Raw genomic sequence first — 19335 nt, 5'->3', positions numbered from 1 at the left:
ACACATAAGGTCATTCTGTCAATCCCTTTTTTCCTTGGATTTACGACTTCAGACGTTCACTGATATGCAGGTGTTAGAATATTTCCTTGAGGAGTTTGAAGACATAGCTGCATATGTACAATTATTTTTAAACTTTGAACAAAGGCCTCGCTCTATATACATCTTTGCTGTGAATGTATGCATTTATTAATGTGAAATTTAAATCAATATAAGCGAATAGTACTAAATTAGTACATGAGAACACTCATCATAGATACATATCCAAAAGGCAGGAGTAGCAGGCAGTAAATATAATCCGGCATGTTATTTTTAAATTCGGTGTAGTGCATTATGAAGTGACAACAATACTAAGAGAATCAATGCACATGAACTCTGTTTCAAAAACTTTTATCAAAGCCTTTACTTTGAGTATGTCTTTTCTGTAGATGTTTAAATACATCAACGTTTGCTGTAGAACGAATAAAAGCGTGTCTTACAACGTTAGCACATGGTAACATACAAATATAATGACCAAAACAGGTTGAAATTATAACACCTGTTTTTAATTTTAAATATAGGAGTGTAATTTATTTACAGTTATCTTACAAATGATGGAAATATATTTTTGTGATGGCATACAATAGCATGTTTTTATGATGAAACTCTTTTTAAGGAGCTACTCAGTCTTATGATTAGACTCTGCATGTTAACAATATGTAACAAAATAATTTATAACGATTATTATACCATGATTTTGAAAAAGGAATTTATTATTCGAAATATATGAATTATAGAACGAGAATCGTTTGAACCACACACATTAAACATCGCTTACATGGTGCTGGTATCTTGTTTATTAAAGTCTAATGGCATCAGAGTAGATGGACTAGAACGCCCTAAAGACTTAACAAAGCATTTTCTGGAATACATTTTGAAACAAAAGTTTTGCAAAGTAGTTTATTAATGGGCAAAATAGCTACAGAAATTGAAGCAAAATCATTTATTTCTAGGAAGTAGAAGTATGATAGAGCACATCAGTGTACGATATTGGACTGAGCTAACGTTCACCTATGTGAAGGGCTAATAAAGTACTTTTTCTAAGGCAAAACCTACATCTCGCGCCACTTCATGAAGGTGGAAAGATTGAGTTGTAGGGAACACTTCCAAACACCTTCCTGGCCATTTCCTTGAAGGAGACGCCCAGAGCTTCATCTATAGCCGGTTTCAGCTCCTTTGTAATCTCTTCAGAATTCTCGTTCAGAAACTTGAGTGTGTTGTCAGCTGTAACATCCACATACAGTTCACAATTACTTTTACATTCACGCAGCCATACTCATTCTCCAGCATCAAATTATCAAATTAATATGTCAAACACTGAGGTTTTTCACTACTCTGAAATTTCATATATTTAGTTTCGAATTAAGTCCAAATGTATTTAAAAGAATGTAAATTTTATCAAAACACTAGGAAGTATAGTATGCAATAAATCAGATAACACCACAGACAAATGTGGCCTATTATCAGGAGTTTATGAATACGCTCGATGTCTCAGCAGCTAATATTTACACAACAACGAAAATTTGAATTCTTATAAACTCATTAAATGTATTTCTGAGACAGCTAGGTTCACCAGTTTTGCTCTTCACATCACTGCAGCTTTCAAAGAGAAGCAAATCCAATTCGTAACATGTTTTACATGTTTCCTATCAAAGTCTTAATATTCTGGAAAAAGTTAATTAATTGTTAAAATAAACTATTTATTACAAGAGTGTGGGAGGTGCATTCATCTATGGCATTTTCCCACAGTTCACTAATGCTGTTTAACCACTGACTTTGGTATTGTTATTTTCTTGCATTTAGGCTGTTTGACACATACTTGCATTAAGTAATTCGTTATAATTCACAAACAGTAATAATCAGCACAAAGCTGTTGGTAAACCATGAAATATGTAGCATGATGTCGCAAAAATATTAACTTATAAAAATGTTGACAAGTAACAAACTAAATTAGAAATCTAAACTGAAATCGTCCCATCTTAGATCGCTTCTTGCAACATATTGATGATTTCCTTAAATTAAATGGTGCTTAGTTCATATACAACATAATTTTTTTTATTTTTAAATGGAAGTAGTTCTTAGCAGAAATACACAAATTAAATAAAAATACATATTTTCTCAATTTGTAGCTTAACTATGGTTATTAACAACAGAATTTATGTGTAAGATACAAACGTCCTTATTTGTTAATAAATTTGAGCTTCTGAGATATTTATTGATTTGTAAACTGAGTGCATCCATCTATACATATGTACCACGTACAGAATATGGAGATAACTAGCTTTTGGTTCATTAGCCGGAACATAGGTACTAACTAAAAGCAATGGAGTGCCTACCAACAATAACTGTACCATAAAATAGAATAGAGTTTCTGCTGAATTAAGTCAAAACTCGACTACAAGTAAAACAAGAAGGCCAAGTGCGAGTAGGACTCTTTCTCTGAGGGTTCCTTACAAATGTAGTTAAATATGTTTATAACCAGCTCATCCATCGACGATTTTTTCCTGTTATCGATACAGAAATTGCGAAGTGTGTCTCCTGGTAACTCCAAGACGTTCGAGAATATTTTAATGTTAAGTTTTAAGTTTAAAATATTTGTGTGTTTTCGCATTCCCTATTGTAATTTTTCACAGTTAGGCGAAATCGGAATGAAATATTCATAAACTGTGTACATAAATTTTACACATAAATCAACCATTAAGAAAAACCATATCAAAATAGTCCTTCAGACTGGCCTGGACATTCAAATACAAGAGAGAAAAGAACTTATGTCTACATTGTAGAGAGAGAAGTATTGAAAAAATATTGATATTTACTTATTAAATCATGACTACAACTTCCATTTTATGTTTAAATAGACTAATCTCCATTATAATTATCTGGGCTGTTATGCCATGGTCAGTTGATGAATTTGGTCTCAATTCCCAACGTTTCGTCTCCGACTGCGGGAGACATCTTCAATGGGGTCTGTAGCTCGATAGAAGGTCCAACACACCCACTGGCTCGCTACTGACTGACGAAACGTTGGGAATTGAGACAAAATTTATCAACCGACCAAGGCATAACAGCCTAGATAATTATAATGGACATGATATTTGCGGCTGTGAAAGTCTACATTTTAGTAAATAGAGTAATACATTTCTATTATTCATAAAGAGGATGAAAGAAATTTAAGTACTAATGGCAAAAAGAGTTTTTATGTAATAAGGCTACAATTTAACATATTTTGGTCCTTTAGTTGTACTATAAAACCTTTTTTCTTCGCGAATTTTATTATTCAATGCTTTTGATGAGTGACTTCACGAGTAGCAAAATATGTGACATAAATGGACACATATTTTGTTTGCATTGACATAGCAGGTTAACTATTTTACACCAACAGGGGCTGGTAGACCTCAGTCAGTATGTGACATAAATCTCAATATGTGTACTGAGTCCTGAGAAAAGTTAGACAGACAGGCAAACAGAACAGAGGGACAACAAAGTCGTTCTTTAAGAGTTCCATTTTTATGGATTGAGGTATAGAAAACCTAAAAATTAAAATGGTATCAAGTAAATCCTACACACAGTTACCAGAATACTTGCATAGAATTACCATGAAATCTTGAGCAGTAATTAATCCACAGGATGTATGATTCAAAAAGCCTAATTTCAATGATACAGAACGTCAAAACTCGAATTTTGTACCGGTTGTCCACTTTTGTAAACATTTCCAACCGAATTTTCTTCCTGTTGTCCACTTTAGTAAATATTTTGATAAAAATCGAAAAGGTACCAGGAATTTTTTGGAGAGAAAGCAAACAGTTGCTACAGACTATGGATCTCACTGTATTCATATGAAAATACTAGCATACAACCAACTTATATTCATATAAGTAGGGAATCATCAGTTATCAGCTGTACACAACGAAGGATACAAATAAAGAGAGCTTTCATTAGAGAAAATTTTACAAAAATTACATATAAGTAAATTTGATTGAAGCTTTGGAGAATGACGAACTGTCGACTCCCATACTCGCTAAAGGTTCATCTGTACATTTTGTTTCAGTATGCAGGTTCTCCTTGGTAATGTCCTTAACACTGATGAACAGTTCCTCGTTTGACCAGATTTTGAAAAAGTGCTAACCATTATAAGACACATGTGGGATATTTAATGACTTTTTGTAACTAGTTATCAGGATTTATAGAACCAAAGTATTTTATGGAAGTGCTATATCAGAGAGTTTTGGGATAATCTGATATGTTGTAGTATTAATTTGCTTCATCTTACTATTTTCTATTAAGACAGCACAGTTGGTGAACAAAAATACGGCGCAATCCCAGTTTATCGCTTCTGATACGATTTACTGACAAGTATAGATGCTGAATATACATAATCTGTGACAACCGAGTTCCACCTTAGCGGCTGGACACTACTTTGACTACCCAGCGTATACTACGAACATTGAAGGTTAATAATAACTCACAACCAAAAGGAAAAGAACTTTCTTGTTATTATTCGAGTTTATAGCTAGCCTGTGCCCTTTGTAACATGTGAAGCTATGCAGGGAAACGACTATTCACAGGATGGTTAGGATTTTCAATACTTCCAATAATTAAAATTCCTGAAGGAGTGCTAGTTTTGTTCTCACGAGGAGATGCAGTGCTTAATATACTGGAGTCTTCATATTTGTGAGGATGACTGCTTACATTCCTGTCTAGAGCGTAATAACTACTTTCTTTTTTTCTTTCTTGCGATGATTACCTCAACATCACTTAGCACAAACGATTCAATTGAGAACCTTACTTTGCATTTCCTTCCTCATCGTAATCTGACTAGAGCTTACGATCAGTCAGTCTCTAATGACACCCTAATCGACGGTGTTTTACACAAAGTCTACCTGTCTTAAATCCGTAACCAATAAAGTAATCAAAGAAATGCTGCATCATCTCAGTAACAATTCACTGTGGGAATCTTAGGTCTGTGCAATGGATTCAGGGAGATGTAAAGAAAATTATTGTAATATTGTGTATATGAGGAATGAGGCTGTCACGACACAGAAGAAGGTAAGAGAGTCATTGGGGAATGTATATGGTATTTTAAATATTTTTAAAGTTCTTCAAAGTGTATAACGACTACACAGACAGTCACCTTACTAGCTGTCTAAAGGACATTCAAAAAGTTTTGCTCAGTCGTCTCCAATTTTTGTATTTTTTACACAAGTAGAATGAAACGTTTTGTCATCATACTTGGAACACTTAGCTATAAAGTGGTGTATAAATGTATTTTCTTTTATTTACAGGTGAGCCATAATGTATCACGAAGTAGATGTCAGTTTGCAACGTCGGTGATGCAGTTCATCTTTTAGACTGGTGATGACTCTGCCATATCGATTCAAAGGAAGTCTCCCTGTTTATGTGGTGGAGGACACAGTGCATCGCATCAGTATCCAGCGGCGGTTGCAGGGGTTTACAGAAGGTGCTATCTCTCTACTGGACAATCCAAGATGTGGTACACCATTGACGACTGTGAGTGATGTGAATAAGGAGACCATTGATCAAACCAACCAAAATGACAGATGTGTGACGACACGACAGCTTGCCGAAATTACTCGTTTGTCATTGGGTAGTGTGGTATCACTGGTACAATCACTAGGGCACAGAAAAATCTGTGAACGTTGGGTGCCTAGATAATTCACAAGAGAAATGAAAACGATGAGGACGAATGTGTGCGAGGGTCTCATGAAGACTTTTACTGAAGAGTGGAAACAGTGTTTTGATCTGGGTTCCCATTGGAAGAAGAAATCAAGAGGTTCACGAACAGCACGCCGAAAGATGATGGCCTCCTTATTCTGGAATGAGCGTGGTGTCATTTTCACTGACTTTTTGGAAACTCGCTCCACAATTAACTGGGACCGTTGCTGTTTGTCACTGGGCGAGCTGCGATGTGCCGTCAAGACCCGCAGGTCAGAGCTTCAGGGTCAGCTCATCAAGCTACCATGACAATGCTAAACCCCCATACAGCAATTATGACGCAGGAGGAAATCAGGAAAGTGGGTTGGAAATCTTCCTCAACGTCCCTACAGTCTGTACTTCGCTCCATCTTATTTTTGCTTGCGTGGTAAAACATTTGATAATGAGAAAGACCTTATTTCCTATGTCAAGCGATGGTGTAAAAGTCAACCCCGAGAATTTCGCCAAAGTGCATGTACATCATGGAAACAACATTGGGCCAGATGCATCATAGGTGATGGAGGCTACATTGGTAGGTTCAATTTACAGGTAAATGTTCCAAGTACGTTCACAAGAAATTTCCTTCGTCTCCTGCAAAAAATAAAAAAATCAGAGATGACTGTGCAAAACATTTTGAACACCCTTAGTATTTCACAAAAGTGTATTGTGTCTTCGATACTACAGTAGATGAAGCATAATGAAACCATTACATCTTTGCTATTGATAAGAACTGGACGATGTTTATTAACTGCATTTATAGTCACATCCCACTATATTGATACCCAGTGCCAGTCTCAGTTTCATTTTGACAATTAAAACAACATAAAATATCCTTATTGTTTTTCTAACTCAGAACTGGTTTCATCTGGTATCAATGAATGTAAAAAAAATTAACTTTTCTGTCTTAATTAAATAATCTACTACATCAACTAACGATTCTAGCAAGTGATTTCTGTTGCTTAATTTGTTTGTATGTACTAAACATTGACAATTGAGAAAACCAACAGAAACTATCTTTATTGCATATTTTTAACAGATAAAATCCAGCTTTTAATGATCACTAAAAGCAAGAATCTATTTTCACTCAGTTTTTGTAGTAAACTAATTCCTCTACAACACATTCAAATTACTCTTTCTAAGAATCAATAATCAGTAACACAGTGACTCCTCTTAGCAGTAATCTAATAATCCCAGGCCTAACAACTGACCATAGTCGAAGAGGTTTCAGTGGAACTCTTAGACTTTCATTTTATAGAGTCCACACTTCACAAACTATCTACTGTATTTTTCGTGTATCTTAATATTTCAACAGATGGAACAAGCAGGCACATAATTTCTCTGAGGACAAGAACATCTCTCTAGTCACGTACCTAATGCCTTGTCATTGTTGAACAATCCTGTCAAGTCTATCGACAACTTGTTCAACTTGAGGTCGACCTTAAAGTCCGTCACGTCCCAGAACACCTGTCCATCTCGTTCAGTTGGCTGTCCACTTAGCTCCACATCGGTTTCCAGTCTAGCTGCAGGTATGGGGGACAGAATGAATATTAGTACAATTGCACTGAAACTCACAATAACAGACAAAAGTCTATTTCTAAAGGCAGCTAAATGCAAAAAAGTGTATATTTGTTGGTCATGAAATGGCAAAAATAGTTTGCACAGGGTGCATTTTGGAAGAGGGGGGGAAATCACGATTTTACTGTTGGACATAACGGTACTGTGTTTAAAATCTGCGAAATACATGGTTATTTACAAGTTAAAGGAAGTGACTTCAGTTGAAAAATGGTGGTTATAAAACCATTACATGCAGTTAATAAACTGTTATGAGGTTTTCAAGCACAGGGACCTGATGGCTCCCTGTATAAAAGGTCACCCTCATTCTGCTAACGACCTTGTCAAAGAGGGCAGAGGAGCGGACAGAGGTTCAGAATACACTCTCGTCCTTAGGGTTGGGAAACTGTACCTAAAGGCGGAAGAATCACCACTGATTAACGGTATGAGGATGCAGAATGCAATGAAAACAACTGCATTAAAGACACATAACGTGTCTCCACTGGACTATTGGGCTGTAATTGTTAAAGTGTCATGGAGATCTCTCTATTGGCAAAAGATTTGAGAATGGTCTTCCATTCAACTTTGCAGAGGGGACAGCCAAGGAGGAATGACAATAAGAAGAAGATTGAGTAACCGATGAAACGATAACATTTTATGAGTCAGGGCATGGATTGTCAAAAGCTTGAAAGTGAAAGAGGAGCTAGGAAATCTGAAAAGTGAAATGCAGTGGCCCAGTCTCGATATAGTAGGCGCCAGTGAAATGAAATGGTAAGAAGAGAAAGATTTCTGGTCAGATACGTATGGGGTAATATCAATAGCAGCAGAAAATGTTACCGTGGGAGTAGGATTCCTTATGAATAGAGTATGGCAAAGAGTATGTTAGCGTGAACAGTTCAGAGATAGGGTTGTTCTCACCAGAATTGACAGTAAATCAACACCAACCAGATATTTCAGGTATACGTGCTGACGCTGTAAACTGAAGAGACGGAGAAAGTAAATGAGGATACTGAAAGAGTAATACAGAATGGCAAGGGAGATGAAAATCTAACAGTCATGGGGGTCTGGAATGATGTTGTAGTAAGTAAATAAAAAGGTTATAGAAGAATCTGGGCTGAGGGCAAGCAATGAGAGAGGAGAAAGGTTAATGGAGTTCTGCACAAAATGGCAGATAGCAATGGTGAATACTCAGTTCAAGAATCACAGGAAGAGGAGGTAAACTTGGAAGAGGGCAGGTGATACGGAAAGATTTCAGCTATATCACATCATGGACAGTCAGAGAGTCCAAAGTCAGATACTAGATTTTAAAGTGTACCAGAAGCAGATATTGCCACAGACTGCAAAGTTTAAGAGATGAGTGAACGAGAATCAATACCCAAAGAAGTGGAGTATTCAATTGCTAAGGAATGACGAGATACACTTGAAGTTATCTAAGGCTATAGATACAGCACTAAGGAAGAGCTCACTAGGCAGTGCAGTTGAAGAGGAAAGGCGATCTATAAAAAAGGCAATCACACAATCTGGAAAGATAAACTTAAGTACAAAGAAGGTAACTCTGAAGAAACGATGGGTAACACAGGAAATACTTCACCTGATCAATGAAAGAAGGAAGTACAAATATGTTCAAGGAAATTCAAAAATACAGAATAGAAATCGCTGAGGAATGAAACTAATAGGAAGAGGAATTAGTTAAGGAATAATGGATGCATGAAAATTTTAAAAAGGAACCGAAAGGAAGAATTGTTGGAAACTGACTTGGCACATAGGAAAGTCATAACAGCCTTCAGTGAAATTAAAATTAAGGGTGGCTAGAGTACACTGAAAGCCTCAGTGATGGGGAAGATTTGTCTGATGTGATGGAAGGAAAACAGGAATCGCTATTGAATTAATGGAGGACCCTTACTTGAATCAGAATTTAAGAGAGCTCTAGAGGACTTAAGATCAAATAAAGCGGAAGGGATGGATAATGTTCAATCACTGGGGGAGGTGGCGCCAAAGCGTCTATTCACATTGGTGTGTAGAATGAATGAGCCCAGCGACATAACATCTCACTTTCAGTAAAATATCATTTACACTACAATAAAGTCTGAAAGAGCTGCCAAGTACAAGAATTATCGCACAATCTGCTTAACAGCTCATCCAACCAAGTTACTGTCAGAAACAACACACAGATGAATGAAAATGAAAGCTGAGAACGTCACATTATGATACGCTCTGCTTTAGGAAAGAAAAATTCATAAGGGAGGAAATTCTGACATTGGGGTTCATTACAGAAGGAAGAGAAGACTCAAGACACGTTGTTAGGATCTGTCGCCCTGGAAGATGAGTTCGACTATGTAAAATGGCTCAAATGTTCGAAGTTGTGAGAAAAATGGGGGTAAGGTATGGGGGGAGTTACTTGGTTAAGAAAATGTACAAAATCCATGAGGGAATAACAAGAGTCGACGACCAGGAGCGAACACTCAGACTAAAAGAGTGTAAGACAGGGGTGTAGTCTTTCGCCCCACTTTTCAATCTGTAGCAATGATGGAAATAATTGGAAGGTTCAGAAATGGAATTAAAATTCAAGATGAAAGGATATTAATGATGTGATTAGTTGATGACATTGTTATGCTGAGTGAAAGTGAAGAAGAATTACATGAATTGCTGAATGTAATGAACAGTGTAATGAGTACAGAATATGGGTTGAAAGTAAATCGAAGAAAGACGATAGTAATGAGAAGTAGCAGAAATGTGGACAGTGGAAAATTCAACACCAGGATTTATGGTCACACAGTAGATGAAGTTAAAGAATTATGCTACCTATGCAGCAAAATAAGTAATGAAGGATGCAGGAAGGAAGGCATCAAAAATGTCTAGCACTGGAAGAAAGTGTTCCTTCCAAAGAGAAATTTGAGAGAAAAAAATCCTTAGAGTGTTCGTTTGGAGAACAGAATGATGATACTTTGACTGTGGGAAAACCAGAATGGAAGAAAACTGAAACATTTCAGATGTGGTGCTACAGATGTATACTGAAAATTAGATGAACTGGTAAGGTAATGAATGAAGTAGCTCAGCACAGAATTGGAGAGGAAATGAATATGTGGAAAATACTGTCAAGGAGAAAAGACACGATGATAGCACATCTGTTAGGACTTCAGGGAATGATTTTCATTACTGCAGAGGGAGCTATGGAGGAGCAGTAAATGGATAGGATAAGCGGACTAGGACACAATTTACAGAGCAAACCCAACCCACCCCAAAATTCCTATAATTACGAAATACATGTTTTTCACGTTTTGAATTATAAACCATGAATTTCATTATCATTATTATAAGTCTTTCCATTTTTATCTTAGCTTAATATAACCATCTTCCAAATACTGAAAATCACAACCAGAAATTAATGTATTATATCTATCATGTAAAATAATGTTAAAATCCTTCCTGAGGCCTGTAAAAATTTCCTTTTCATAACTTGTTTTCAATATTATGTAAAGCATTTACTTCTATCTCACTAATCTTTTAAACAAAATTGTGTTGATTATGTTGTTTCTCAGAAAATTCTCACATTTAGGTAGAAAAATTTTGGATTAAGGATAAAAACTCTTAATCTTCATAAATATGACTATAGTGAGTGTTGCATTTAAATTTTAAATTTTTGTTGAGAGAAATAACAAACAAAGTGGAATATAATATTTGCAAACAATATTTTAAACCATCTCTAATTATAGAACATTTGAGAGGCCAGAAACATACCAACAGTATTAATGTATTAAAGCAAATTTATAAAGAAGAAGAATACAAAATGAGATTTAATAGTTATGATGAAATAGACTGAAATATGGGAGGAAACAGAAAACTCAGATTCTCTTTTTTATCACAGATTAAAAAGTAATGAATTTTAATTTATCAATACATAATTTACCAAAAATAATACAGAATTTCATTAATGAATTTTGTATTTTGTTCTTATATTAGAAGATACAGAAAAATTATTTTAATCTTATTTAAATTTATTAAACAATAAGTAATTTTAATTGCCATAAGGCATTGTGTCATAATGTTCTAGAACTACTCTTATGACAGTGAAATGAGAGTTCTTCCTTAACATGTTTGATTATTAAATTCTTAGTATCTCCATCTCCAGTTATCTGATAGTACTCTAATTTTCTCTTTTCCTTCATTTCACTCTCTAGTAATGTTATTATGGTTTCACCATACAGCTTTGAAGACCAGTTTCTTATTCATTTATTATCTCATAACTCAACTCTCCTTTCACCCAACATACAAGCTTTTGCTAAGCTAACTTTGCCATCATCAATATACACTACCGAATCGATATCAAAATATATCACATTTTTCCTAGTTTATCTAACAGACAATAAAATGTAGAGATTGCATTCACTGTGGTGAATGCAGCCATTAAAATATTTGTAATTGCACTAATTTCTATTTAATAATCCTGGGAGTTGTACCTCATCTGTAACATAAACTCATTAATATAATTTTTATCTATGTTACCTAATCAGTCATCTAATAGCCTCTCATAAAAATGTTTAAATTTGTAACATACTCAGTTTTTCTCATATTTTGTCATTGTTCAAATTTACCACATAAACTTTTTAAATGTATTTTACCAAGTGCTCTTTCTCCACAATTTTCTTCTATCTTTCACTGTTTTTATGTTTCATCTTTAATTTTAAATCGTCTTTCTGAGGTCTGTATTTTCATTTAGTGTCCACATTATATTTGCATTTGTATTTCAAATCCCGTGTTTCATAGGCATCTAAAATTTAATATCCATTTCCCACAGCTTTATTTACTTTATATGTTATTCAAGTTCCAACAAAACTTCCTTCCTCATCATGATGATAACATTTATTCATTTTTTTCAATTACTTAGTTTTTCATTCATTGTTACAGGCAAAACTCGATGATACAATCCTCCATGAGGCAACACATTACATTTTATGATACCATACCATTTTTAGAATAATGTCTTGGTATATAAACTTTTCTTTCATGTCACTCAAAATAATATTCCTAATTCTGTACAGTCGACTAAAGAATGCATATATTATCATATCTAATTTTTGCATTAGCTTCATCTGCTCTGGCTCTTAATTTCATCACATTTGTACGACTACCATACAAATCATCTGTTGGTTTTATAAATTTCGGTAACTGTGTTAATTTTTCAAGGATTTCATATTCTGTTGTGTTAATCCAGTCACATTCACACACCTTTATTCAAATACATCCAGCACTTCTTATTTCTGCACCTCTTGTTCAAGTCATTTGATACAGGTTACCTGCTGTTTCTTCACTTTGATTGTTAATTGTCTCAATTATAAGATATATTTTTTGCAACCATGCCAGAAACTGCCAAGATATTGATAAATAGTATTTGTATCATTATCAAATCCATCTACTTTTGCTGCAGCCATTTTTAGTCCATCGCCATTAAGATCATGTTAAATATTATTATTGTTTGAACTGTATAACTAAGCTATGCGTTCTTCACTGTAATTTTCTTATCTTTTCTTATCTTACCCAATACAGAAACAGTATTTTTACATATGTATTTAGATAGTACAGGGTATGGCAGCATTCATAATACGATATTAAAAACACACCATCAAGCATTAACTCTAATTTATTTATTACCTCCTACATCAGTTAATAGCTTGGAGTAAGCCATTTACTAATGTGTAAGTCACTGTCCATTAATACTGTAGTAGATGCTTTTCTGGCATTCATAAATTATTTAAAGCCTTATTTACAAGACCTCCCCATCTTTTTCACTTTTCCAAAATTGGTGAGGTAGATTATTCAAAAATCTAAATAAATGCGGGATTTCTTTTCGAAATTTTGTCATGAAATCAGTAAATTTAGTTGTTAACATTTGAATTATTCCAACTTTTTCATTCTGATAATTTTCATTTAAAGCTAATACTTCTCCATAAACTACTGCTAATGATGGACATCATTCATCGAAACATATTGCATTGTTTTTGTTATGAATTTTTTAATTAAACCTTCACCACTTTTGTATTTATATTTGAATCTAAATATGAGGCCAATTTTTTTAAAGCTATAGATCAACCATTTCTATTATGAAATATTTGTTATTATTACCTTAATTTGATTTTATTTTATTCAGATTGTTATTAGTATATAATGCTCATGAATGAATCAATATATCTGCATAATCCAATAAATCAGAACTTGAAAGTAATGTATTCATATGATCCATAATTATATCTTTTTTAATTAAAAGATTCATTAACCCATCAGTAACTTCATATCTTCTATGACCAATTGCTACTTTAAATCCATCAAATTTTACTGTTAATTTATGAACAAATTGAAATGCACCAATGGGTTCAATCCAAGAACTTCATCTTCACTGTGATTAATATGTTGTAACATTTCCAAATTAATTCTTTTAACTGCTTGTTCTCCTCTAGTAGGTATCCTTTCTCTCTCTTCATATTTTGTCAATAAATTTTGTATTTTTTATTTACTTAATGAATAATCCCTTTTGCCACTGTCATATTGCTTGGTTGTTGGAACATACTTTAATTCTTCTAAACAATTTTGATTATTAGGAACCAATTGTTTTTCAACATTTTAGTTTCTGCTTTAGATTGTAACCCATTATCTCATATTCTTTCAATACCTTGTATAACGTGTTCAGTTGTATCAATAGCACGTTGATCTTTTCTACATTTTTCATACCATGTTCATTGGTGTTTTGTATTTCTAAATTTCTCTTTTATTTGTGCTTTTACTATTCTATTTACATTAGCTTTTGTAACAACTTTCAGGTTGCATGTTGCAAACATTTATTACAGTAGAAAACATTTGAAATAATTGGTTTAAGAATGTTTTCGTTTTATATCCGAACTTTCCATCGTGCGCTTTCCTAGTCATGTCTGCTACAAAAAATCCAAACTGACCTTGCCAACATTCACAACATGTTTCATTAAAATCCTCAAATTTTAAATCACTTCCAATAACTTATCATAAATATGTTTCAAATCTGTTTAATCTTGTCTGAATATATTTAAAAATGAGATTATCTCTAACTAATTGTTTTTCTATGTTTAAGTCCGTTTATGCTAAACAAAAACAATCTATACGTTTATGTGTTTTCTACGAACCTATTCTCTAATAATACCTTGATTTTCAAGAATGAAGTCATCAACTACTACTACCAAATTATCAAGACATTAATCAGATGGAATAATTTTATCTTTATTGTCAATGAAAGTAGTAACTGCTTCCTTATGTTTACCTTCAACTTTTGACACCTTTTTATAAATTCTGAGGAGTAGGGTTGATCTAAACTTCTGGAGTAAAAATAGAAATATATAATTTTCTTCCAATTCAATCATCTTGCAGTTATTTCATAAAAACTTGGACCTATTATCGCACATCGAATAGAATTTGGTAAGAGATTGGCATGTTCATTTTTTGATTCATTTTCTGGGATTTTTAAGTTTGTTTCCAAATCTGTCATATTTTTAATAAATTTTTTAATACAAAATGAGTAGATTATTTCAGTTGTTAGGTAAGTCATCTTAGCAGAAGACTCTAGTATTGCATTACTGGAAGTCACTCCATTATAAAGCACTCCAGTAAACGAACATTTTCGGCAGTTTTTTGCTACCAACAATGATCAGAGAATTAAGTTTTGGGAAAAGTTAGCCTGGATGAGTTGTTCTTTACTGATAGTTATATGTACAATGTCAATTTTTAGGAGGCTGTTGTATTTGCAGCACTACTGGAAATGTATTCTTTGGGAGATGGTTTCGGTATTTGAAAATGTTCTTTTTTTATTAGTTTTATTGTCCTCATTCCAATGTGCGATTCAATCGCAAAATATTTTGAATGGGAAGATAATACACAAAGGTGTAAAAATATTTATAACTAAGAAACTGAGTTATCAAATATTGCTGGTGACTTATTAGAAAGTGCTGTTTTGGCATGGTATGACAATTTTTTGAGATGCCAAACGAAACGATGCTTATGAGAAGGTAACAGAAGTTAGGATGGAGAACGAGAGGACTTTTTGTATTTTGAGGAAGAGCTCCTGAGTAACCGTTGTTGTAGAAAAAAGGAATCGATTGATCAGACTTCGTATCACGATGAGGAATAGTGCAATTTCAAAGGACAGATAGATCTTTTATTCGGTTTCGTGGTAAGATAGCAGAGGTAATTAAACTATCTTCGTCAGAATATGTGGAGAATTGATAGGTATGTGTTCAGCGGGATATGATCATGTAGGTCAAGCAGATGGAAACTCTTGCAAGGGCAATACGGTGCTTAGTGTCACGTTTGTTGAGGCTACAAGTATTGAGAATAGAGGGTGGGCGATATACGGGTAATTTTATAAATTCCTATAGAACAAATGCGTATGAGAGAAAGTGGAATATATGGTTGTATAGTATAAAGAAGATAGTCATAGAACACTGGATGGATCGAAGTGTATGTTACATTTGATAGAAAAAGATCTCGAGGACCTTTGTCATAAGAAATGAAAGGAGGAAGCGACAAACTGGGTACTTACGTGCTGTTATGTTGCTGTTTCCCTCCCCTTTAACAGGCAGCACCAGAACCTTGCCATCTGCCTTGTATTGTCCAATCAGCGAGAAGGGCGAATCAGCATGCAGCTTTGCCTTCAAGTTGTAACTTCCCGGCTTCATTCTGTGAACACAGTCATGTTGACCAGAGTTATCAACGTTGTTGCGTTGTAAGCCTATATTTGGCGAATACTCATTTCTCCGAGTAATAACATATGAATGTGTCATTATTGTATGCTGACACTCTCTCAGAGCCGGCTCTTCGGCACACGGACGTAGGGAACACACTATCAGAGGTGAATGTTGGAGAGTACTAGATTCACCGAAAGATGATGACCTACATTGTATTTCCTAACTAAGCTTTGGAACAGCCCATAGTATCTTCTGAGCTTGGCAAGTCTGTAAGCTGTCGTATCGCTGCCTGCCTACTGACTGATGGTTGCCTCTCTCAAGAGTTTGGAGTGCGTGAGGCTTCGTTCCGCGAACAAAGACTATTGTCGGATATGTGGCCTACAAAGCGCCAACTGCTGTGTTGCCAAAAATGGTACCCTTCACCATATGTATTTATTTCAGTCTTAATCATTAGAAGTATTTTTGTATTATTGAAAGCATACTTTCCACATTTGTGTGCCATGTCGGCTAGGTAAGAATCAATTGCGCTGCGACTATAACGGAATCAACAGATATGGACTTAATGATAATTCAGTCAGCATTCTAAGTGAGACTTATAAATCATGAGTGATTAAGATTTACAAGTGGAGATATTTTCATAGATATATCGTGGCGCAAGGAAAACAGCCTGTCAGAGAACCAAACGGTGATGAGTAGCCTCGTTAGAATGAACTATAGTCAAACAAACTGTGCCGACTATCGAAAGGCAATACTAGTTATCTCAACACAGATTTTAAGTGAACGAGATGTTAGTAAACGAACATGCGAGCATGACAAAGGGCTCTAATGTCCTGGAAGTTTAGACAAATGTGAGTGAAATGCAATTTTTTATGTGTGTTTAGTTACATCTATTGTCTGACCAAAACAATTTGTGCAAAGTGCAGTCCACTTTAATGTTGTGGTATCGTGCAAGGATTGCATTGCACACCAATGCTGACTACACGAATCGATACCGCACACTCCAGGAAGAGCTCTCTACAGTCTGGCGCGACATATAAGAAGCTCTCCTAAAGATTACGCCTCGACTCCCAGCACAGCAGTGCTCTCACTCTGTTGTCAATACACTGTCGACCTAGCAACGCCTCTGCCCCAGTTTGTGACCTCATTTGAAGGAGTCAGCATCATAGGACCAACTTTATAGTTAATGTTTCTGATGGACTTCTTCATTTAAATGTTGAACATTTTACAATAAGAGAACAGTTTGTTAATCTTTGCACTAAACAATGCTTTCACAGTCAGAAAAAATTGTAACTCATCAAGCAGCACTATGGCAAAGATCTGTGTCCAGGTTCAGTAAATCATTTATTCACTTGTGTAATAAACTGAACTAATCTTTCACGTCTTCTAATTTATCGTGCCACCTCACTGAGCAATCAAACACCTGGCAATTCTGATCGGACGATTGTAGTTCCGTCTGGTCACAATATGGTTCACTGGAAAGACATACGTGAACCTTTACTGGATATTCGTGGTCCTTATTGAATGAATGCACCCACAACCTGCAGCTAACTGAATCAACAATCAGAGTATAAAATTTTATTTTGTGTTGTAGCATTAAGAAGACAAGTGTCAAGGCGAAACAAGTACGATCGACCTAGGCAGTCGGTCATTAAAAATTCTGCTCCACGTGCCTGCACTGCGTATTGCGTAATGTTACCATTATATCAGGCTATTTGAATTTTGAACGAAGGAAATAGATAGTTTTTAACTCCCCAGACTGCTCACATGCCTTATGAAATAACAATTATCATGACATGAACGACCATATTACAGTTACCCATTTTCAAATAGACATACGTCCACCTTCCTACGAACAAAATAAAAATGATAAAGTATTTTTGCATTAGCAGCAAGGATTCTTTATTAACACAAAGGCGACCTATTTTATTACTTTCTGCTTCGCTGCTTCCTGATAATAGTGTAAAAGGACTTGAGCCCTGAAATAAAAAGTTATAGACAATTTCACTTCATTAGCCACGTTTATTGCAAGGTGTAGTTTCAATACGCAGCCTGGTGCTCAGATATGTGCGTCGTCTACTTTTGGCTGTTTACTTGTTACTTTTCGACCCTTTAGAAGCGGTTCTTACTAAGGAAACTATTAAGTAAAAAATACTCTTAGCCCACTTATAGCCTATTTACACATTTTGATAATGAATTGGTTTTCTTTTCACTGTTGCCCATAGCTATTGTGATACTTTGGAATTAAGTAAAATGTAGCTAATATTCCATTAAAGACTGTAGTCGCTTATCAGGTTACATTTGAAGCATTTTAAATTATAGAATGCAGTGTACCAAATGTAGCTAACATACAGAAATTGCTTACAACGCTGGAAGGAGCGCCCTACCTCTTTCCATTCTCGAGTAAATACGTGACATACTTCGAAGTTGTCAGCAACAACGCTGGCAAAGGTAAACCACACGCAAAGTGATTACCCCCTACTGAGTCTTGGTGCTTGTCCTGTCTCTCTTGTGATGATACACATGTTGCAGGCGCCGTTCTTGCAGGATCTTTTTCCGGCCGTGGCGTTGTCGGAGATTTGATGTTTTCGAGATTACTGATATGCAGGGTACACTCGTGAAATCGTAGTACGGGAAACGTCCCACTATATCGCTACCTCGGAGATGCCGCATCCTTCTCTTGTGCACCGACTATAGCACCTCGTTCACACTCGCTTACATCTTTATAACCTGCCATTGCACCAGCAGATACCGATTTAACAACTGTGCAAGCCACTTCTTGCCTTATATTGCCGTATGCGACCGCAGCGCCGTGTACTGCCTGTTTACATATCTCTGCATTCGATTACGCATGCCTGTAAGAGTTCGTTTGGTATTTCAGGGTGTGTATGTATATATGTATACATACGGTTACACGCTGGGCATTTGCAGGTTACTATTCTACTGATAGGGAAAGTATTATTAGGGGAAAACAATTTCTTTCTTTATTTCATGTCTATCAGGCTCTGTCAGACATTTGGGTAAATGAACAGTCCTCTAGTTAGGGACTCAGATCAGACGGTAGGTACACTGCTGTCAGTGTAAGGAACCGTTGAACTGGGGATTTTACCGTACTACCATTTTTCGAATGTACCTTGAATATCAGGAATCCTGGTAAAACACCAAATCTCCGGCATCACCACGGCCGGAAAAAGAATCTACAAGAAAGGGATTACAGACGGCTGAAGAGAATTGTTCAAAGTGACAAAAATGCAACCCCTCTGCAAATTGCTGCAGATTTCAATACCGGCCCATCAACAAGTGTCAGCACGCGAACTATTCAACGGAACATCTTCGA

At 35.3% G+C, this 19335-nt stretch overlaps 1 protein-coding gene across 1 annotated transcript in view; it reads right to left on the bottom strand.

Annotated features, from left to right (window-relative positions):
- Positions 1–727: 727 nt before the first annotated feature.
- Positions 728–19335, bottom strand: part of LOC126284728 (protein takeout-like) — a 57391-nt gene continuing 38783 nt past the window's right edge. The window contains exons 4-6 of the mRNA XM_049983862.1: positions 15857–15993; positions 7119–7268; positions 728–1260 (exon numbers count right to left, since the gene is read on the bottom strand). Of these exons, the coding sequence (XP_049839819.1) occupies positions 1106–1260; positions 7119–7268; positions 15857–15993 (442 nt within the window). The 3' untranslated portion in view covers positions 728–1105. The remainder of the gene's footprint in view (positions 1261–7118; positions 7269–15856; positions 15994–19335) is intronic.

The sequence above is a fragment of the Schistocerca gregaria genome, chromosome 8, assembly GCF_023897955.1.
Source record: "Schistocerca gregaria isolate iqSchGreg1 chromosome 8, iqSchGreg1.2, whole genome shotgun sequence".
NCBI classification, from domain to species: domain Eukaryota; kingdom Metazoa; phylum Arthropoda; class Insecta; order Orthoptera; family Acrididae; genus Schistocerca; species Schistocerca gregaria.
Note: the sequence above shows the minus strand (reverse complement) of the source record. Positions and strands in the feature narration are given on the sequence as shown.